We start from the raw sequence: 22908 nt of genomic DNA, 5'->3' as shown, positions 1-22908 counted from the left end.
GGGCATCTACCTGGCTGCCCTCCTGGGCAACGGCCTCATCATCACCGCCGTAGCCTGGGACCATCACCCCCATGTACTTCTTCCTCCTCCACCTCTCTGTTCTTGACCTGGGCTCCATCTCCACCACTCTCCCCAAATCCATGGCCAATTCCCTCTGGGATACAAGGACCATTTCCTCCTCAGGATGTGCTTCCCAGCTTTTTTTCTTTTTTATGTCAGCTGAGTATTTTCTTCTCACCGTCATGGCCTACGACCGCTACGTGGCCATCTGCAAACCCCTGCACTACGGCACCCTCCTGGGCAGCAGAGCTTGTGTCCACATGGCAGCAGCTGCCTGGGGCAGTGGCTTTCTCACTGCTCTGCTGCACACGGCCAATACATTTTCACTGCCCCTCTGCCAGGGCAATGCTATTTACCAGTTCTTCTGTGAAATCCCCCAGATCCTCAAGCTCTCCTGCTCACACGCCTACCTCAGGGAAGTTGGGCTTCTTGTGGTCAGTGTCTGTTTGGGCTTTGGGTGTTTTGTTTTCATCGTGGTGTCCTACGTGCAGATCTTCAGGGCCGTGCTGAGGATCCCCTCTGAGCAGGGACGGCACAAAGCCTTTTCCACGTGCCTCCCTCACCTGGCCGTGGTCTCCCTGCTTGTCAGCACTGCAGTGTTTGCCTACCTGAAGCCCCCCTTCCTCTCCTCCCCATCCCTGGATCTGGTGACAGCAGTTCTGTACTCCGTGGTGCCTCCAGCAGTGAACCCCTTCATCTCCAGCATGAGGAACCAGCAGCTCAAGGATGCAGTGTGGAAACTGATAACTGGATGCTTTCAGAAGCATTAAACTGCTTGTCGTCTTCTGCAAATCACTCCTAATGGAACTCATTGCAGGTTGGTTTTGGTTGTGAGTTTGGGGTATTTTTGCTTTGTTTTCTATATTATAATATTGTCCACAGAGAAACGTCATTATTTGTGCCATTTCCAGTTATGTATTTATCCACCTTCTGTGTGACCCAGAGACTGTGTAAAGGAGGAGCCACCCTCCCTCTCTGTTTTAACAAAATAAAGGACCTTCCAATGAATTGTTTGTCTGAGATCCTTCCTTTGAGACCTTCTCTAGAGCTGCAGGGGCAGATCCTGCGTGCAGCGCTGGAGGGGAAAAGGTCCCGGCACCGGAGCGCTGTCAAGGAGCACCAGCGCTTGGTCTTCCCAGAGCTGCTCCCTTTCCACTTCAGCGCTCTCCTTCTTAGCTCCTCTCTTGGTATAAGGCTTGAGTGCTCTTGAAGCTTGGTGACAGTTTTGTGGTGTGGTGGTCCTGTGGCTGCAGGCAGGGACAGGGAATGAGCACTTCTGTGACAGAGCTGGCCTCCAAAACAGCATTTCCATCATAACGAGGGGATCGCGTCAGGGCAGTGCCTGAAGGCTCAGGTCTTGTCCCAAAATGCCTCTCAAGCACACGGCCAGTAACGTGCCCAGGAGAAGGAACATCAGTGAAGAGCAAACGTGAGTGAGTGCGCAGAGTGGGAGCACACAGCAGTGTCCTTGCACAGCCAGGCTCCTGGGAGGGACATGAAGGTCTGGGGGGTGCTGGGATAAACCTGAGTGAGCACAAATGCCATCAGCTGTTCCTAGAGGTGCCTTGAAGGCCTGTGGGACAGTGTCTGGAGGTCAGTGCACGTAGAGAGTGTCCCGGTTGGAGGTAAAACAGAACTGATTTTCTTTTCAGTTAAGCCTCTTGTAACTCTCTGAAGCTGCGTATGTTGCATATGCAATATGAACTGTTGCATATTCCTTTTGGTTATGCCCTGGTCTCGTGTCAGTTTTATCTTGCAGGCGGTGGGCATCTAGGTACCTAGGGCATCTAATACCCTTTTGGTATTTATCTGTTGCTATTAAGCAGCAGGTTGTTGGACCTTGTAGTTTTCCTTGTATACTCTTGTATACTTTCCTTGTATACCCAGTAGTTTTCCTTGTATACTCTGTATTTATCCACCGCTTTCTGCTTGCAACTTGTTTTCTGCAGGCCGCTGGTAAATATCTTCTTTAGACCCTTCTTGACGTCTGTAGATGGCTCTGGTCCTTTCCAGCAACGTTAACCCAGTTACGGTTATTCAGTGATAACAACGTGTCAGTACCGATTCCTTTCGTGGTGGGAAATACATTGCTGGGCTTGCACGGATTGTGCTGTTCGGTATTTAATCCTTGTAATCGCTGGGTTACACCTCAGGCCTCTGGATACGTGTGTCTTGCTCAAACCGATGGTGAAATGAGTTCCAAGCGCAGATCGAGCTTTTTTTTTTTTAATCTTTTGTACTGTGTAGCAAGTAACTGTGCCTCAGAGGCACCTGAGAACTGACAAACTGGTTATTTAATCTTCCCAATGCTCTGACCTACATCACAGTGGGCTGATGGCCTTCAGTGAAATGGGCTTTAGAGTGTCCTTGTTCTTTACCTTGGATCATGGAAGGGTCACGTTTTGGGGCAGCAAACCTGTCCTGCTACATCCAGTCTTTAACAGGATGAGAATTTTTTGTCAATTTGAAAGCGTATATGCTATAGCCAGGATCATCAAAGCAATGTTACGAACAGTAGGAGGCAGCACTGGAGCATTTCAGAATTACGTTCTTTGTAAGTAATCCCGGAACTGAAAAAAACCAACCACTTTATGCTCCAGATCTAGCAACTGACACGGGATTATCCAACAGATAACTAGTCCAAGAAGGCAGCTAGATAAAGTCATAGGGAGATCTGAAAACAAAAGGGAGTCAGACTGCCATCCGCGCGTGCCGTCTGTAAGCAGTATGTGGGTCGCACTCCTAGAAATCGCATAAATGTACATTTCTGAACAGAAATGAAAACGACAATATTCCTACAATACACCAAAACCAGGTACCAGTGCGGAAGCGCACACTTCTATATACAATTCAAACAAGCTTTAACGTAAAGTGTTCTGTACAAGATTGAGAATCACAGAACAGTTCCGGTTGGAAGGGACCTTAAAGACCATTCAGTGCCACCCCCCTGCCCTGGGCAGGGACACCTCTGCTGCGTGAAAAGGGACAAAGCGGTTTTGGCAGAAGATAACCCCCCTTGCGTTCTGACACTCCTCACCCAGGTGGGAGGCCGGGTGCGGCTGGGTTTAAATTCTGGGTGATGCCCAATTCGCCACGATCAGTCCAGTCGCGTTTAATATGTATTAAACTGTTACGGTTTGGATACGCTAACAGTGGACTGCACCTTCAGTCTAGTCGTGCTCCTGAACTAGCACGGCCTCTCTCGAGTCTTTGGTCACGTTCAGCGAGAAACCGAAACGACCGGCTACTTAAACAGTGCAGTTTATTTAAACAACAGATATAGAGGTTCTTAGGATTGCCGGTGATAAATACGCTGTCTGCAAAGCACGTGCAAATAAAGGTGTTGTTAAGCACACAAAACACGCGACAAAGTTATAAACAATACGGCCTGGCTATAAATGCAGGAGAGAGATTCTCTAGAGAGATTTCTAAGCTCCCCGAGGACACACTCGGTATATTCTGAGTCTTACCCAAAGGCGTCCCTATGGGGGGGAAGAAAGGCCCAGCCCGTCGACTGGTCCCGGACGTCACTGATGGAGTTCTCCTTGACTGGTTCGTGATGGTGTCTTCCCCGATATCCCCCCTCTCTCGGGCTATTTTTATACTATTTTTTTATCTTCAACGTGGAGTTTGAGTGACTTTAGTCATTAATACTTTTACTAGGATTGGTGTACTCAAGGAGGAGTGGTCTCACCTTGGAAGCGGGTAGCCTCCGGGATGGAGGCGTGTTTTGGTACATTGTAATGAGCAAAGTTCGCACAAAGGACACCATTTCATCAAAATTTGACGAAATGTTGGCTCAGGGTAGAGAGTAGGCAGCTTATCAGTTCCGTAGCAGCATCTCGTTCCCGTATCTGCTCTTCGTCACAAGGCAAGGCCACGGAATGATCGCGTTCCGTTCCATTCCTCCTGTAGCTTCGCAAGCAACCTTGTATACGGAACCGCAGATGTCGCATTCTTCACATGCCAGCTGTGGCTGTATTCTACCTCAGAAGCCTTTTGATTTTATAACTTTCCTTAATGTCTAAACAATGCTATATTTAGGCCATTTTAGTAATTATTCAACAATCTGCCGCCACCTCCCCGCACTCGCTTTCTCACCCCCCTTCCGGAGCCAAACTGCTCAAAACTCATCCCTCAGATGGCATTAAAAAAATCACTCAGCGCTGCAACAGCCACCTCTGGTTCTTTTTTGAAAAGGAAACAGCCCCCAGGTTTTGTTGGTTAAAAACTCCCCGTCCTCCCAGCTGGCAGGGCTGCCGCTGACTCCGGCCTTCCTGGGAGGCCCGTCTTCGTTTTCGGAAGGCAGCCGCTTTCCCTTGGGAATCCTTAAGGGCTAGATAAAAACGTTACTTTGAGGTTTCTTTGGAAAAATACAAGCCTTGAGAAGCCAAAGGAGAACGTTGCCACCTGCCTTCTGCTCTGGGGAAAGGAGCTGATGGAGGCCCAGACCTGAGCATTGGTCCTTTCCAGAGAAAAACAGAACCAAAATACAGACTTTTATTTTTTCCCCTCTACTGGACATGAAGATTCAGCAAAAATTAAACAAAGCCATGAAAATGTGGTGGCCCGGAAACAAAAAACAAAAAAAAAAATCAGCCTTTTTTATACCGTTGGTAGAGACAAGACGCCTTTCTTTCCATTTCCTCCCTTCAACTAATCAAACTCTCCACGTTCCCTCCCAAACGCCACGTTAATTTATGTAAATGAGCACCAATTAATAAAATAAACATGCAACGGGTGCTTGAAATAGGACCGAGACGCCTCACGGCCACCCAACACCTTTAACCACCCCGATTCTGCTGCCCCGGAACCAGCGCAACGAGTTTTAAAGCCTTTAATGATCACGCAAAAAGCTGGAGCGGGGCAAGAACTTGAAAACTCACCAACCAAATTTAAGAAGTAAATGAAAATCCACACACGAAAACTAACCTTATCTCTACCACAAGGGCGCTGCAGTCCAGATCTTAAATGCTGCGCACCACCAGCAGGGAAACACGTTGTTAAATAGGATGACCCTTTTGGGGCCATTTCCCCCATTCCCTCTCTTTTTAGAGCGGGGGCGACCGCGTCTTCTTGAATCCTCAAAGCCCAGCCGCTGCCCGGATGCGGAGAAAAAAGTGGGGGGTTTTAAGAAAAATGGTAAAAACTGGCCTCGTGGTTGGTTTGGTGTCAGTTCCCAGGTGTTATGGGAGGAGGTCAGCAGAATGCGGGGGCTTTTGTGGCTTCGCCACCCTTTAGAAGAGCTCCCGGGGCCCTTTTAAACATCATCCTTTGGGGCGATGGAATCTCATGTGGGCGTTTCTCCCCTGGATCTTCTCAAACACCCTGAAAGTTAGAAAAGAAAGGCAGTTTTAAGTCTTTGGCGGTTTTTGTAAATTTGTGAGACCAAGCTCCGTTATTCCTCCTTTTGGGAACTCTTGTGCTTTGCTGCGTGGTACGACAGAGTTTCCGACGTCGGTGGTTCAACAGGACAGATCGTGGGCGATTAAAATATTAGAATTAATTGGGCCATCGCTTAAATGAGGCTGAACTGAAACGCGAGGCATTTTGCTCGGCGCAAGCGAGTGGAGCGGGGAAGCCTCAGGCCGCAAATCCTGAGGGTTTTTTGGTCAAAAAGGAGAAGCGCCGGGATTCTTGCGCAAGGGAGGGCCACCGGTCTGAACCTCAGGGCTCGGTGGAGGGTCTCCCCGACTCCGAAAACACACATTTTTGGGGGTTGAAAGTCAATGAAAACCGCCAAGCGGCCCCGGGGCAAGGGGAATCCTCCAGCTGCCCTCCCCCGCTGCCCCCACGGCTGCTTTTTGAGCCACAAAACAGCCGCTTTTGAGAAGAAAAAGGAAGATCTGACCTTCCACACTCGCCGCAGGGGAAAAATCCCGGATCTCCGGCGCTGCCGTCCCAGCACCAGGAAGCGCCAGCATTGATGGAGGAGCTGCCGTTGTCGTGGGGCTTCTCTTCCTGACTCTCCGACTTTGGATTTTCCTTGGGGATGACGCGCCGCCTCTTCTTTGTGCTCCAAAGGGCCTGTAAATCAGGTAAAAAATAGCTTGAAAGAGCTGTGGACGGCAAAGGAATCGGATTTTCTGCGCCGGAGGTGCCGCGTTTTATCAGCCCAACCCTGCCCGGGTGGACTCTGAACACTAATGAGTCGAAAAAAACCACTTTAATTCCTCTGGGAGGACCAGACCTTGAAAGAAAACCCGTATTATAGCACCGAAGCGACACTGTCACCCCGTTTCTACCACCACAAAGTTACAAATATTTCTGTGAACCAAATCCGCTGGATTTTAAGGAATGTTTTCCCAGATGGCTTCATGGAGGAGCGGAAGCTGGCACAAAAATCCCTCCCCCCGCAGCTTTTCTACCTCGTCTTCAGCCTTGTCCTCCTCCTCCGGGCGTCTCGGGCGCTTCTTCTGCGTCTGGCGAGGACGAGTGCAGCCGAAACGGGTTTTCTTCTTCAATAGTCCCTTGCCATCACATGAGGGCAAAAACTTGTCTCGTACCGGTGGTTTTTTAGCATGAAGAAGGGTCCTAAGAACAGCATTCCAACACGCAACTCAAAATATGACTTTCTGGGTTGAAACTGCCCACGCTAACGAGCTGCGCCTCCCTCTAACGGCTTTACCTGCTTCTGTATGAGGCGAAAATTCTTCTTATGCATGTAAAAAGCCTCTTTAAACAATTGCTCCTCCACCGGTGTCCAAGTATCCGAGCCTAGGAATTAACCAGCAACAGCCAGACTATTACAATAGGCATCCCCCGCCTCCAAAAGCCCTGGAAAGGGATTAGAACTACTCTTTTCCCCACCCCAAAAGAACATTTGGAAGCCTCAATTCAATCAGAGCAAAGGGAACGGCGGGAGCTGTTCTCCTCCTTTACCTGTGTAATGATAATCAGCCAGGGGATGGGATTCGGGTCTCCGAGGCGGCCCAGCACGCAGCATCTCCGCCGCCTCCTGCCACATTTCATAGGGAAAAAAGAGTTAAAATTCCTCCGGAGGAGGAGCCAAAAGGGAAATTCTCCCTCCTCCTGGCGACGCCCCAGCAGACGCCCAGCCCAGGGGTGTTAAATCCCTCCTTCGAAGAAGAGGGAGCAAAGGAGACCCGCTCGGGGCTCCCCCCCGAGTGAGACCCGCCACCCGATTCTGCAGAACTGAAATAAAGACAAATATCCTGACCGAGTGTGTTGACTGGTTTTGCATGTTGGGTGAAGAACCCTGATTTAGGGACATCTCCTCCCGCCCTGGTTTTTCCCATTCCCTGCTTGCAGCTCCCTTTGGGTGAGCCCTGGCACCGGCTGCTCGAACCTGCTCCGCTGCACCGTTCTGGGCCTCCACAATAGACCTGCCTCCCCGCTGCGCAGCGAGGAGACCCAAAGGACAGGTGGCAGAGCGGTCCCCAGGGGGAGACTGGCTGCAGCTTTTAGGTGGGAGTGGTGGATCCAAGTCTGTTTTTCCTCCACCTTTCCTGCTGAGAAACCTTAGCCATAAAAAAAATGGCCCCTCCCACCAAGTACACAAGTTATTCTTTCTTTTGTGTACTTTTACTGGAACATTAATTCCCGAGGTTGAAGTGGTGCAGAGCCTCTTCTAGAGGTACTGGTTGTATTACCTCTGCCTGGGCCTTATTGTATTTTAACAATTTCTGAACCTGTAAAATCTACTGTGTCTCATTTTCATTTCCTGCTAATGAAATTATATGAGTGGGTACCTCAGTTCTGGGGAGTTGTATCAGTCTTTCAAATAGTATTGCATAGGAAGACAGTTTCAGTTTTTGTTGAGGTCTTTGTTAAATATTCATTAAGGGTAGAGGTACTTCTGGTGTCGGTGTGCTTAAGCAAATGAGCAAGAGACAACCTCCTCCTCCTCCTCCAATCTGTCACCACGAGGCATCATTTTTGACCCCGAGTGAAACAAAGGGGAGAAATTGAGCGTGAGAAAGCCCTTGTGTTTCTCCAAGGTAGCACAGAAATGCATGCCTCCACCGGGGTGCACATCTCAGAAGCGTGCCACCCCTTTTCAGACTGGGATGGCTTCAGGGGACGACCACTGGCTAATGAATTGCCAGCCCCACTTTTCCTCTTCTTCTCAGGCTCCTTACCATAGAATCATAGAATGGTTAGAGTGGGAAGGGACCTTAAAGACCATCTCGTTTCACATCCCTGCCCTGGGCAGGGACACCTCCCACTAGACCAGGTTGCTCAAAGCCCCGTCCAACCTGGCCTTCAACACGTCCAGGGATGGGGCAGCCACAGCTTCTCTGGGCAACCTGGGCCAGGGGCTCACCAGCCTTCCAGCAAAGAATTTCTTCCTTATATCGAACAATTTCTAAAAATTTCTTCCCTATATCTAATCTCCCTTCTTTCAATTTAAAACCGTTCCCCCTTCTCCCGTTGCTCCGCTCCCTGATCAGGAGTCCCTCTCCAGATTTTCCAGAGCCCCTTTAGGGACTGGAAGGGGCTCTAAGGTCTCCCTGGGGCCTTCTCTTCTCCAGGCTGAACCCCCCCAACTCTCTCAGCCTGTCCCCACAGCAGAGGGGCTCCAGCCCTCAGATCATCTCCGTGGCCTCCTCTGGCCCCGCTCCAACAGGTCCATGTCCTTCTGCTGTTGATGCCCCAGAGCTGGAGGCAGCACTGCAGGGGTTCTCCCCAGAGCAGAGCAGAGCAGAGGGGCAGAATCCCCTCTCTCTCTGCTGCCCACGCTGCTGGGGATGCAGCCCAGGCTGCCGAGGGCTTTCTGGGCTGCAGTGCACATTGCCGGCTCATGGTGACCTTCTCATCAACCAACACCCCCGAGTCCTTCTGCTCAGGGCTCTCTCAATCCATTCTCTGCCCAGCCTGTGTTTGTGCTTGGGCCGAGAAGAAAATGTTTGCTAGTAATTCACCATTCAGCTGCTCAAACGCTTTCCGTCAAGCCCAGAACTAATGAAAGAACTACGCAGCTTGCCGTTAAAATTAATGCGAGTCCAAGAGCTGTGCGTGGGTGATTGGTTCTCTCCTATCTAGGCAAGATTAAGCAATGTGTGGCGGTTGGGATTTGGCATGGAAAGGAAAGGGCACAGTTGACCAAGCGAATGTACTAAACGTAGTAGAATTTTGTAAGGATGGCTGAACAGCAGCGACACTGATGGTGCTTAGAGGATGCTTTCAGAGATGGAGACTCCTGAGGTCCAGCTTTCCCAGGGTATTAGAGAGAATGGAAATGGTACCGTTGGCTGGTGAGGTTGAAGGCTTCATTGTGCTTTCAGCATGTTCTTGTGCCACAGGGCGAAAAGCATGCAGGCAAACCTGTGTGGATTTTTCCGAGGCGATGTGGAGGAGCGCCCCTGGGAAGGGAGAGTGTTGTTTTGGGCTGTGGGCCGGGAGGAGGAGGAGAAGGGACGTAGCACTGTCCTTTCCTCCATGGTCACTCTCCGCGATGTGTTGACTCTGGCCCTTCTCTCCTTTCTGTGGCACCACTCCCATCATCTGCTCTCTGAATGCCCAGCAGGCGATTGCAGAAGGGCAGCGGCTGTCCTGGCTCTCGGAGAAGAGACTCCTGTCGCAGCGGCTGGAACGTCTGCAGCGAGCAGTTGCAAGGCTGGACCAGGAGAAGACGGAGTTGACGCAACACAATGCTGAGCTCAGGAGGACTCTGGAGGAGGTAGACCAGGCTTTCGCTGCCTCTGCGCAGCATCACGGTCCTCTGGAAGACACCGCATTTCCAGAGGCAGCACTGTGGAGTCCTTGGCTTGTTTCCTTCCCTCTCCCACTGTCCCCTGTGGCCACACGCTTTTATCTTTTCTCTCTCTTCTGGCACCCCGTTGCCTTCGCAAATGCACATTCACTGCGGTACCAGCCTTCTTGCCCCAGTGTCCCCATCCGCACCCATTGGACACTCTGGCATCAGGAAGTCTTTCCTCCTGCTCGCTCTCTTCCATGGGCTACTTGGAGTGCTTTTTGGCCCCAGCGTTCTGTGGTGCAATTCACAGTCTCTGAGCAGCCATCTCCTTGCCAGGATGTCCAGAGGTCCTTTTGCTCCTTGTGTGGTGGCAGGTTTCTGTGACCCTTTCTCCTACCCAACGTGCAGGTGGAACGTGAACGGAGGAGACTGAGGAGATGTTGCAGAGGTCGGGCGCTGACAGATGCAGGCAGATCTTCTCTCTCCGAGTCTGACCAGCACAAGATGCTGGTGTCTCAGCAGGTGAGGCCAGGATCTTCCTTGGTGGGAGGAGGCTCTGGCCAGATGGAGGAATGATGGCAGCAGCCCCCCAGCATAGACCTCATAGAAGTTGAGTATAGACCATAAACATAGACCCTGACCAAACTGGAGACCAAAGGGAAATCCTTGCCTTTTCTTCCCAGGAGGAGTCTCACACGACCTGCAGTCGTCAACTGGCTGAGTTGCAGAACCGGGTGAGGAGCAGGAAAGCTCTCATCCAGAGCCGCTGTGGCTGTGCTGATGGGCACAGCTCTGCACGATGCTGTGGCCCGAGTTTTGTTTGGCCATCGGGAAGGGAGACCGGCAGGCAGTGGGAATACCCAGTCAGACGCGTCCCTTGGCCATGGCCAGACAGCATCGTTCCCCGAGGTCTGGTCTCTGTGGTGCCTGTGGGTCAGGCAGGGTGGGAGAGGGATTGGAGGAAACTCAGAAAAGGAAATGGATGGAAGATAGGGAATAGTCTAAGGACGTTCCCCTTGGGCCTCAGTCACCTCGTTGACCCTTCCATTTTCCCTTTTCACGCGCTAGCTGTCACGTTTTTAAGGCAGATGAGAGCAGAAGAGTTCCTCAGTGCCTTGTGTAACCAGAACTCTCCTGCTGAGGAAAAAGCCTGTGGCAGTAAGGTGGCAGCAGCCCCCGTCTCTCTCTTGGAAAGGAGAGTTGGGTGACTTAATCCTGTAGGAACCTCTCTCTCTCATATCCGTGTCGTGTCTCGGGGTTGTACGTGTGAATGGTAAGCCAGAGAGAAAGTCAACTTGTTGATAGTGTGAGGTGAGGCCAGGGTGACTCTGGGAACCTGTGACTTCCGTTCCCCGAAGAGCAAGTGTTTGTCGGGGCTGGCGTTAGAGGGTGCGTCTTCCCCGAGAGCCGGTACCGTGGAGCTAGGGCTGGTCCTACCAGCGTGGGCTTGTCTGAGCTCAGCCTTTGGCCTCTTTCAGGTGTCCCTTCCGCAGACGCAGCTGGCGCAAGACGGAAAATAGAAGCGGGACTGGATTGAGTGCTGTGCAAAGATGGGCCAGGAACTTCAAGACCTTGAAGGCCAAAGCTGCTGCTCCGGTGGCAGAGACTCGGGAGCTGCGCTGAACCTTGTCCTGCCGAGGGGCAGCTGCAGCATCGCGGGGTTCCCGTCTTGGGCCCTTCCCTGGACTGTGTTTGTTTTCCTGTGGGCAGGGGGGGTGCATTTGTTCTGTTTAGATTTTGCAGCATGTGCTAGTGATAGTGGGGGTTTATGTTTTTGTACTAAAAGCCATTTTGTACTATTTCTGAAGGAAAAAGGGAGTGGGGTTTTTACCTTTTTGGAATAAAAGGCATTTTGTCCTGTTTGTGAAGGAAACAGAGAGTGGTTGGTACATGGGTCATGGGTTAGGAAAAGGTTAGAGTGGGGCTGTCACAAGAATAGGGTTAAAAAGTTCCAGGAGCACTGTGTATAGAATTGTAATAGAACTGTGATGGAACTTTAGCTGAACTCCTGAAATTAAACCTTAATTGGCCTAATGAGGGGGATCTCCCAAAATATTCCCAACATGGGCTTGAATGCATATGTACGATGAGGGCTGGTAAGGGAACTGTAGCTCACCCATGGGCTGTATCTCATCACTGTGAACCTGGGACTGTCGGAAACGCGTGGTGTGCTGGCTGTTGTGAAACGCCCGGCCCCCGATTCTGCAGAACTGAAATAAAGACAAATATCTCGACTCAGTGTGTTGATTGGTTTTTGCCCAGCGGGTGAAGAACCCTGATTTAGGGACATCTCCTCCGGCCCTGGTTTTTCCCATTCCCTGCTTGCAGCTCCCTTTGGGTGAGCCCTGGCACCGGCTGCTCGAACCTGCCCACCTGCACCGTTCTGGGCCTCCACAATAGACCTGCCTCCCCGCTGCGCAGCGAGGAGACCCAAAGGACAGGTGGCAGAGCAGTCCCCAGGGGGAGACGCCACCGTCCGTCCCCAGAGCGGCGGGAACAAGGGTTTTGTGCAGGGCTGCTTGCTCTGAGGAGAAAGAGCCCTGGAGAAAGGATCTCGACACAAGGACCGCCAGAACCCCGGCTCAACAGAGCTGGAGCAGCCCCTCCGATAGCCCGGCCACAAAGCTTCCCAAAGGAGACAAAAGCTGGGTCTTTGCCTGACCCAGGCTGTGGGAGGGAGGAAGAGGAGGGAAAACACTGCGGGAAGTATGGCCTGGCCGGAAGGAAGGAAGGCACAAGGCACCCCCTGGGGGCAACCGTTTTCTTGTCTGCCTGGTGGAGCTGCCTGGGGGCTCTGTGCCCCAGGAGCCGCACACCTCCTCAGGAACAAACACTGCCCAAAGCTCCCCAACACGCTCGCCACAATCTCTCGAGCCTCCAGTCCAAATTCCTCCCCTCGATCCGTGGGAGAAGTGTCCAAAGGCTCTGCCTCTCTGGCGCGGGCAAACAACCTCCCGCCAACCCCATGGGGAGCCCTCCTTAAGACGTGGAGGGGCTGATCCAGCGCCTTCCCCCACTCCAGCACTTCCCCGACCACGGTCTCAGCCTTCTCTTTAAGCTCCTGCTCTTCGGCCAGCATAGCCCGCAGCAGCGTAGGCTGGATGCTGTTGGGCACGTCTTCTCCGGCACGCTTCTGACACTAAACTGAGGAGCAGCTGATGGCTGAACGTGCTGCTTCCCCTACCTCGGTGTGCTTTCCTCTCCCTTCCCACAAAAGCCCTGCCCAGCCGTGTCCCAGGCAGTCCAGCTTGAAAAGCTCTGGTTACACAGCGCTGGGTGGCCCGCGAGACTTCCCATCTGCCCCAGTCTCCGTAGAAAAGGTGGGGGATCAAAGGGTCAGCCTCTTTCTTCCATGGCCGATTCAGACTCACGGGGCACGAGGCAGGGTCAGGCCACAGAGATGCAAAAGGCAAACTCTTTAAGGCTTTGAACCTCCCCACGCTCAGGTCTTTGCTTCTGGTCCTGCCGTGCTTTACGCCGGGCCATGCCCAGAGAGGAGGCGGGGGGAGGTGGGCTCTGCGCCCCGAGGTGTGGGCGCTGACGCCGATCCCGTGGGTGGCTGGCAGGGCACCTGGCCGGGCTGCTGGCATCAGGCACCGCCTGCACCAGTGTTTACCAAGGCTTGTGGGACTGCGTCCTCCAGCTGGGGGAAAACATGGCCACGTGCGAGGAGGCAGCTGGTGCGGAGCTGCAGGGGTTAATACATAACATCCATAGGATACGATGTTTTTATTTTTTTAAGAGATGACACAAATTTAGGGTTACTATAATTCAAATGCATTTTATGTATTGCACTAGCTCTATGTTGTACTTCCTTTTGGTCAGAAATGAAGGTGTAAATGACTGAAGCTTGCTAACAAATGTTGAAATGTTCTTCTTGCTGGGACGACGCCTCAACAAAATGATACAGGCGCAGGAGGAGAAGACAAGTGGGGCTGCACCCCCTAAACCGTGGGGGCCATTTGAAAAGTGGCAAATTTCCTCTGTTCCGGTGCTCCAATGGTGTGACTGTGAGAGTGTCGTTGTCACCCTGGATGTGTTCTCGGGCCGCAGGCCTGGCCGTGGAAACACGCAGATGAAACAGCTGTGGCCAAAGAAAATGGCAGAGCGCTGATTCCTGGGTGTAGTGTCCCCTGACAGGAGAGAGCAAGAAGGGGACCCTTGTTACTGGACAAGGAATGCAGAAAATGTGGGCATCCCTCCAGGGAGACCCCAAGGGTCCTTGTGCCCATCACCCCCAGTGCCGTGGGGCTGGAGAGAGGGAAAACACCTGCAAAGTGCTGCCTCCTGCGGCCGGCATCTCTGGCGCTTTGGTCCAAATGTGGTGCCTTATGGAAACAGTAGAGAGCAAACCTCCAAGCTGGAGAGTAGACACCATCAGCTTCCTCACAAAGCTTTTGGAGCGGATCCAGCAGCAGCTGAGGCTTTTGTGCCTCCCAGTGTGACACAGGGGACACCACACCGCGACGGAGGAGGAGGAATGAGTGCTGTCACCGTTGGCTCGGTAAACGATTCCTTTATTTGTTGCTCAGAGGCGCACGCATTAAGAGTTACGGGCTCTGAAACCTTGTGACTTGAATGGTGAATAAGTGAATTCCCCTGGTAGACTGGTCTGGGCAAAAGCCAGGTGTGTTTCTTTGTGGTACTTCTTCAGGAGCCCATGAAGCCAAGTCTAGAGTATGTTGTCCTGGCCATGGCGCCATGCTCCCGTCCAGCCAGCTCCCTCTGCAAGGCCTCTCGTCCCTCCAGAGAGCCAAGGGCACCTCCCAGCTGGGTATCACCCGCAAACGTGGGTGTGGGGGGTAAAGGGGAAGCTCTGTCTCCTGGGGGACACCCCATCCTCCCCTCTGTCCCCGTGCCATGGCCAGCCCTTGGCCTCCTGCTCCCTCAGCTTTGTGAGGGCCCCGAAGCCAAAGGAGAGCCGCTTGGGAAAGCTTTGGGCTTTGGGGGGACCGAGTCCAAGCTCTGTCTCCTGGGGGATGCCCGAATGTCTCCCCGGTCCAAGCAAACGTAGGGTTGGCTTTGGGTTTGGGTGTTTTGGCCTTTTCCTCCCCTCGGGAGTTGGGGCCCTTCTGGGGCCCTCAAAGCTCCTGCCCTGAAGGACAACAACGGCCCGGGCACAGGGACGGGCCAGGGGACACCTTCGGTGACACCTCGACTGGACTGAGCCACACAGGAATGACTTCTCTTCCAATGCTTGGAAAACCTGCACTTTTAGAAGACTCTAGTGACTGAAGTTGTGACAATATTGACTTCCTAGCCAGCTAGGCTTTGTGGGATTCAAAGTCTGGGTGTTTTTGAGCCTTGGCAGGTGCAGGGATGAGGAGCAGGGAGAGGTGGGCACTTGATCCAGGCTGGACAACAGGATTATTTCATACCATGAACGCCACATGCAATATAAATTAGAAAGTTTGCTGCGTAGTTTCTCTCTCTCCCTTGATGCTGGCGGTCCAGAGAATTCCTTGCCCCGGTGCCGGAGCCCTGAGCCCTTCCCTTCCTCCCGAAGCCGCAGCGCTCGCAGTGTCCCACATTTGCTGGGAGTCCCCTGTGGGGAGTGCACGGCTTCTGCTGATGGAACGGGCTGGAAATGACCCTTGTCTATCTTACATTGGTATCGGGATCGATACTGGTTCTTTCGTGTTATTGTTAATCATTTGGTCTTCTCCTATTAAATCTATTTTTATTTCAACCCTCGTGTTGCCTTGCTTTTCCCGATTCCCGTTTCCAGGTGGGGAGGGGTCATCAGGTGATCGAATAGTTACCTAAACGACAATAACTTGTTATGGGTTTTCTCAAACCATGACACCACCGCAGCAGCCATGGCCGGCGAACGGCCGAGATAAGGGGCAGAGCCCCGACTCCGCTGCAGAGCCGGGGGTCCCAGGCTCATCCACCGGCGCAGCAGGAGCTTTGCTTCGCCAGGTTCAGTTCTCCCGACCCTGCTCTGCACGGGCTGCTCGGCTCCCGGAAAGCAGGAGCCGGGGTCTCCCTCCAGCTGTGCCAGCGCAAACGGCCTTGGGCTGCGCTGGAAGGGACCTGCCCAGGCCCTGGGAATTCCCGATGCTGCAGCCGTGGGCAAGGGCTGCTCACCTGCCCCCGCGCTGCCCGGCCTCCGAGGGTCCCAGCGTCGTCAGAGCCCACGCAGAGGGCATGGCCCGTCCCAGCAGAGCTGGGTGCTCTCGAGGAGCTGCCTTGGCTCAGGTGCCACCAGCAGGAAAGGCTCCAGCCCTGCCCACAGACTGCCATGACCCTCTTGGTGTCAGCGGGAGCTGTCGATTGCTTTTCGGAGTTGTAGCCGGGTTTGCTGTGGGGCTTTGCCTTTGGGTCTATGTTATGGCTGCTCACCTCCAAACCCGTAAGAGCTGTTGTACGATGAGAGCGTAAGGAATGGAGGAGGGTGAGGGGTGGGCGGCTCAAAGGCCTGCAGGGCGCTGCCTGGAGCCTGGGCTGGCACTTGCACGTGAGGACGGGCTGGGTTTTTCCTTGGCATTTCCATCCGTCCAGACCTCTTTGGGAAGGACGGGCACCACTTGCCCCCGCGTCCCACAGACAGCCTGCAATGCCCTGGGCAAACCCAACTGCTTAAAGAGCCGACAAACGGGCTTCCACCAGCTGCTGTGAGCATTCCTGCCCTGGCAATAACCCACCAGGACTGTCAAGGGCTGTCGTAACTCCATCTGCTGCCGTGGCAGAGATGGGCAATGCTCTTCCTGCCGTAGAGCTGGAGGGGGCACAAGCAGCCCGGGGAGCCCTGCCACACACCATGGTCTCAACTGGTGTGCTGGTCACTGGAGAAAGGTCCCTGGGCACTGGTGAGCACCGCGTGCTGTACAGATGCAGAGCGAGAGCAGAGACCAGCCAGGGATGGCCATGAGATGTGAGGTGAACATCAGCTCCTGCAGGAAATAGCTGGAGAAGAACGTTCCGGAGGGGTGTGTGTGACTGCCAGGGAGGAGGGGATGGTTAGGAAGAGCCGCTGAAGACAGGGATGAAGTGTAATGTGTTGGGATTCTTAACTTTGGGGGGCACGGATGTATGTATAAAGCTGCCCCCCGCTTTAAGGGGGCTCGTCCCCATCCCCACTGTGCAGTTGTGTCCTGGTTCCGGTGGGGATAGGGTTAACTTTTCCTGGTATTCCATGCCATGTGAGCCACGCCCACCCTGAGCTGCCGGGGGAGGGGGCAGGAAGTTGCTGCTTAAAAGCGGGCTGGGGCGGCCCGGGTCCGGCCGGCGAGCGGCGAGCGGCAGGGGGAGCGGCGGTTCCGTAATCGCGTTTGTATATTCCCCTATCCGTGTTGTTGTTGTTGTTGTTTGCCTGTTCCCTTTGCTGTTCTATTAAACTGCCTTTGTCTCAACCCAAGAGTCTTGCCTTTTCTTACGATTCTTCCTGTGTTTGGAAGGCACGAGCGAGCGACACGTGGTTCTTTGTTGCCGTCTGAGGCTAAACCACGGCAGTCCTTTTTGGCGCCCAACGTGGGGCTCGAAGGGTTGAGATAACGACAGAATCCAACTAGAACGTGGAAAAAACGGTTTTGGTTTTTTTTTTTTTTTGTATGCATTTATTTTATTAGGTAAGTAGTCACTGGTCATCATGTTGCTTGGTTTGTTCTCATGGCTGTGTTACATAAATTCCTATATGGCTTATGTACTCCCTGCGATGCTGTTTACCATGTCTGGAACAGGGATGAGGATTATCATTCTGCTGTCCTGTGCGATATCTGTTTATGATATGATAACATCACTGTTCAGACGGCTATTTTGGGGTGTTTATGCGGTTTTGCTGTCCTGTCCGTACATTGGACACCGTCTCTCAGAATTTGTTAATAATTTCCCCAGCCCTTCTGCCTCCCTTTTCTCCTTCGGGTCAGGTATGACAGCTTTTGAGAATTTTGAATATCCTTGGGATACTCAAACTAGCGTGTTCGTAGTGCTATGTCTCCTGAATACGTTCCAGGTCTTGTTTAGGGTTAAGCGACTATTTAAGACTACCACCCGGAGATCTGCTCCGAGGCTGGATAGTCAGGGGTGGCATGGCATGTGGGAGAGCATGGGCAGGTACCTAGAGAACTACTCACCTCCAATGGTCTGGGATTTCACCCCTGAACAATTACAGGACCCTGATAAAGTGGTAGAACATTTGAAGGGAAAATGCTGTGGCTATTCTAGAGAGGCACAACTCACCGCGCTGTGCTGGGCCCTGGCCAGTATCTACCAGGCACTGCTCAGAATTATGCAGCACCCTCAAGGGGAAGAGATGGAAACCAGACCTGCGGCGGCCCCTGCGGCTGCTGCAGCCCCTGCGGCGGCCCCTGCGGCGGCCCCTGCGGCGGCCCCTGCGGCTGCGGCGGCCCCTGCGGCGGCCCCTGCGGCTGCTGCAATCCTTGCGACAGACACTGCGGCTACTGCAACCCCCGTGGTAGCCACTGCCACTGAACCAGGGAACCAACCCATGCCAGTATCAGTTGCCCCCATACAGAAGAAGAAGTACACAAAGAAATCAGTTCGCTTAGTAAGAGATGATGATGAACCAGGGCCATCACGAGAGCAGGAGGAAGAGGCAGAACCAGAGATAATTACTCGATCCCTATCCTTGAGTGAGCTGCGGGATATGCGAAAAGATTTTAGCCGACTTTCAGGCGAGCACATTGTCACCTGGCTGCTCCGGTGCTGGGATAATGGGGCCAGTAGCCTGGAATTAGAGGGTAGGGAGGCCAGGCAGCTGGGATCCCTGTCTAGGGAAGGCGGCATTGACAAGGCGATCGGGAAAAAGACCCAAGCCCTCAGCCTCTGGAAACGACTCCTGTTAGGCGTGAGGGAGAGGTACCCCTTCAGCGAGGATGTTGTATGTCAGCCAAGCAAGTGGACTACCATGGAAAGAGGTATCCAGTACCTGAGAGAATTAGCCGTGCGGGAGATGATTTATTATGACTTGGACAATGCAGACTTACCCACAGACCCTGATGAGGTGCGATGCACAAGGCCCATGTGGCGGAAGTTTGTACGGAGCGCACCATCGTCATATGCCAACTCCCTGGCAGTAATGGAATGGAAAGGTGAAGAGGGACCAACGGTGGATGAGGTAGCTGGCCGGCTCCGGCGATATGAAGAAAGTCTCTCTTCCCCCCTTGTCTCAGCTGTGGAGAAACTGTCGCGGAAGGTCCAGCAACTTGAAGAGAATATGTCCTACCCCCCACCTGCACGGGCCAGCATCTCAGCTATTAGAAGCAGGCATTTCCCCACTCAAGAGAGAGAGTACAGAGGGTACACACCACGAGGCACCCTGTGGTTCTACCTGCGGGACCACGGAGAGGACATGAGGAAGTGGGACGGACAACCTACTTCGATCCTGCGGACACGGGTACAGGAGTTGCAAGGAAGGACAACCACAAAAGGGGATCCCTCCAGGAAAAGTGCCGCCCCAGTTTCCAGTGGGCCGTTCCCCAGACAAAGCAGAAGGCTTGATCTTGCTTCTGATCCTCTTGAAGGAACTTCCAAGTCATTTATGCAAGAAGTGAGTAATGGATACTATGACCAGTATTAGGGGGGCCCTGCCTCCGGCCAGGTGGAGGAAAGGGATAACCGGGTTTATTGGACGGTGTGGATTCGATGGCCTGGCACATCAGACCCACAGGAGTATAAGGCTCTAGTGGACACGGGTGCGCAGTGTACTTTAATACCATCAAGCTATAGAGGGGCAGAACCCATTTGTATTTCTGGGGTGACAGGGGGATCCCAAGAGTTGACTGTACTGGAGGCAGAAGTGAGCCTAACTGGGAATGAGTGGCAAAAGCATCCCATTGTGACTGGCCCAGAGGCTCCATGCATCCTTGGTATAGATTACCTCAGGAGAGGGTATTTTAAGGACCCAAAAGGGTACCGCTGGGCCTTTGGCATAGCTGCTTTGGAGACAGAGGAAGTTAAACAGTTGTCTGCCTTGCCTGGTCTCTCAGAGGATTCTTCTGTTGTGGGGTTGTTGAGGGTCAAAGAACAACAGGTGCCGATTGCTACCACAACGGTGCATCGGCGGCAGTATCGCACTAACCGAGACTCTCTGATTCCCATCCATGAGCTGATTCGTCAACTAGAGGTTCAAGGAGTGATCAGCAAGACTCGCTCACCCTTTAACAGTCCCATATGGCCGGTGCGAAAATCTAATGGAGAGTGGAGGCTAACTGTAGACTATCGTGGTCTGAATGAAGTCACGCCACCGCTGAGTGCTGCTGTGCCGGACATGCTAGAACTCCAGTACGAACTGGAGTCCAAGGCAGCCAAGTGGTATGCCACGATTGATATAGCGAATGCATTCTTCTCAATCCCTTTGGCAGCAGAGTGCAGGCCACAGTTTGCTTTCACTTGGAGGGGCATCCAATACACCTGGAATCGACTGCCCCAGGGGTGGAAACACAGCCCCACCATTTGCCATGGACTGATCCAGACTGCACTGGAACAGGGTGAAGCTCCAGAACATCTGCAGTACATTGATGACATCATTGTATGGGGAAACACAGCAGAAGAAGTTTTTGAGAAAGGGAGTAAAATAGTCCAAATCCTTCTGAACGCTGGTTTTGCTATAAAGCGAAGTAAGGTCAAGGGACCTGCGCAGGAGATCCAGTTTTTAGGAATAAAATGGCAAGATGGACGCCGTCAGATTCCAATGGATGTGATCAACAAAATAGCAGCTATGTCTCCACCAACTAGTAAAAAGGAAACACAGGCTTTCTTAGGTATTGTGGGTTTTTGGAGAATGCATATCCCAGATTACAGTCAAATTGTAAGCCCTCTGTATCAAGTAACCCGGAAGAAGAATGATTTTAAATGGGGTCCTGAGCAACGACAAGCTTTTGAACAAATCAAACAGGAAATAGTCCATGCAGTGGCCCTGGGGCCAGTCCGGGCAGGACAAGATGTTAAAAATGTGCTCTACACTGCAGCCGGGGAGAACGGCCCTACCTGGAGCCTCTGGCAGAAAGCACCAGGGGAGACTCGAGGTCGACCCCTAGGGTTTTGGAGTCGTGGATACAGAGGATCCGAAGCCCGCTACACTCCAACAGAAAAAGAGATATTGGCAGCATATGAAGGGGTTCGAGCTGCTTCGGAAGTGGTTGGTACAGAAGCACAGCTCCTCTTAGCACCTCGACTGCCGGTGCTGGGTTGGATGTTCAAAGAAAGGGTCCCCACCACACATCATGCAACCGATGCTACATGGAGTAAGTGGATTGCACTGATCACGCAGCGAACTCGAATGGGAAACCCCAGTCTCCCGGGAATTCTGGAAGTGATCATGGACTGGCCAGAAGGCAAGGATTTCGGAATGTCACCAGAGGAGGAGGTGACGCGTGCAGAAGAGGCCCCACCATATAATAAACTGCCAGAAAATGAGAAGAAATATGCCCTGTTCACTGATGGGTCCTGCCGTATTGTGGGAAAGCATCGAAAGTGGAAGGCTGCTGTGTGGAGTCCTACACGACGGGTTGCAGAAGCCAGTGAGGGACAGGGTGAATCGAGCCAGTTTGCAGAGGTGAAGGCTATTCAGCTGGCTTTGGACATTGCTGAGCGAGAAAAATGGCCAGTACTTTATCTCTACACTGACTCATGGATGGTGGCAAATGCTCTGTGGGGATGGTTACAGCAGTGGAAGCAGGGCAACTGGCAGCGCAGAGGCAAACCCATCTGGGCTGCTGACCTATGGCAAGATATTGCTGCCCGGATAGAGAATCTGGTTGTGAAAGTACGCCATGTAGATGCCCACGTACCAAAGAATCGGGCCACGGAGGAACATCAGAACAACCAGCAGGTGGATCGGGCCGCTAGGATTGAAGTGGCTCAGGTGGATCTGGACTGGCAACATAAGGGTGAACTATTCATAGCTCGGTGGGCCCATGACTCCTCAGGCCATCAAGGGAGAGATGCGACATATAGATGGGCTCGTGACCGAGGGGTGGACTTGACCATGGACACTATTGCACAGGTCATCCATGAATGTGAGACATGCGCTGCGATCAAACAAGCCAAGCGTTTGAAGCCTCTTTGGTATGGAGGGCGATGGCTGAAATACAAATATGGGGAGGCCTGGCAGATTGATTATATCACGCTGCCACAAACCCGTCAAGGCAAGCGCTATGTGCTCACAATGGTGGAAGCAACCACTGGATGGCTGGAAACATACCCTGTGCCCCATGCCACTGCCCGGAACACTATCCTGGGCCTTGAAAAGCAAGTCCTGTGGCGACATGGTACCCCAGAGAGAATTGAGTCGGACAATGGGACTCATTTCCGAAACAGCCTCATAGACACCTGGGCCAAAGAGCATGGTATCGAGTGGGTGTATCACATCCCCTATCACGCCCCAGCCTCTGGGAAGATAGAACGATACAATGGACTGTTAAAAACTACACTGAGAGCAATGGGTGGTGGGACTTTCAAACACTGGGATACGCATTTAGCAAAAGCTACCTGGCTAGTTAACACCAGGGGATCTAACAATCGGGCTGGCCCTGCCCAATCAAAACTTCCACGTACTGTAGAAGGGGATAAAGTCCCCGTAGTGCACATGAAGAATATGCTAGGGAAGACAGTCTGGGTTAGTCCTGCCTCAGGCAAAGGCAAACCCATCCGTGGGATTGCTTTTGCCCAAGGACCTGGGTGCACTTGGTGGGTGATGCGGAAGGATGGGGAAGTCCAATGTGTACCTCATGGAGATCTGATTTTGGGCGAGAATAGCCAATGAATCAGATTGTGTGCTGTTAATTGCTAAGTAACACTGTCACTGTATGTCCTCATTGCTATCAGTTGTACTACAAGTAAGGCACAGGGGTGATGGGATAAGAACTGATCTCAGCAGCCGGCGCCCAGCAGTTTCCTCAAGATCTACATCTTCAGCCTACAGACTGCGTGCATGAGCCACACCAGGTGCACCAGTCACAAGCTCCGAAAAATACAGCATGCAACAGACCAGCACCACCCAGCATCTCACCTGCCCTGAGAGACTGTTCTAACAGATGGAGCCCAAAGCCGTGGATTAAAAGAACTCAACGGACACTTTGGAGGGATGACCCATAAACTAAGGGTATTATATGTGTGTATATATATATATATAACAGGGGAAAGTGGTGGCAATTCATTGGAACCTGCTGGGCATGGCATAGATGGTATGGAATAAGGGGTGGATAATGTCCTGGTTCCGGTGG

At 52.7% G+C, this 22908-nt stretch overlaps 1 protein-coding gene across 1 annotated transcript; it reads left to right on the top strand.

The window, feature by feature from the left end:
* Positions 1-71: 71 nt before the first annotated feature.
* Positions 72-830, top strand: LOC128916741 (olfactory receptor 14C36-like). Its single transcript, XM_054218759.1, has one exon. It carries the CDS (start codon positions 72-74, stop codon positions 828-830), a length of 759 nt encoding a protein of 252 aa, XP_054074734.1.
* Positions 831-22908: the final 22078 nt, after the last annotated feature.

This window comes from Rissa tridactyla, chromosome 12 (genome assembly GCF_028500815.1).
Source record: "Rissa tridactyla isolate bRisTri1 chromosome 12, bRisTri1.patW.cur.20221130, whole genome shotgun sequence".
Lineage (NCBI taxonomy): Eukaryota > Metazoa > Chordata > Aves > Charadriiformes > Laridae > Rissa > Rissa tridactyla.
Note: the sequence above shows the minus strand (reverse complement) of the source record. Positions and strands in the feature narration are given on the sequence as shown.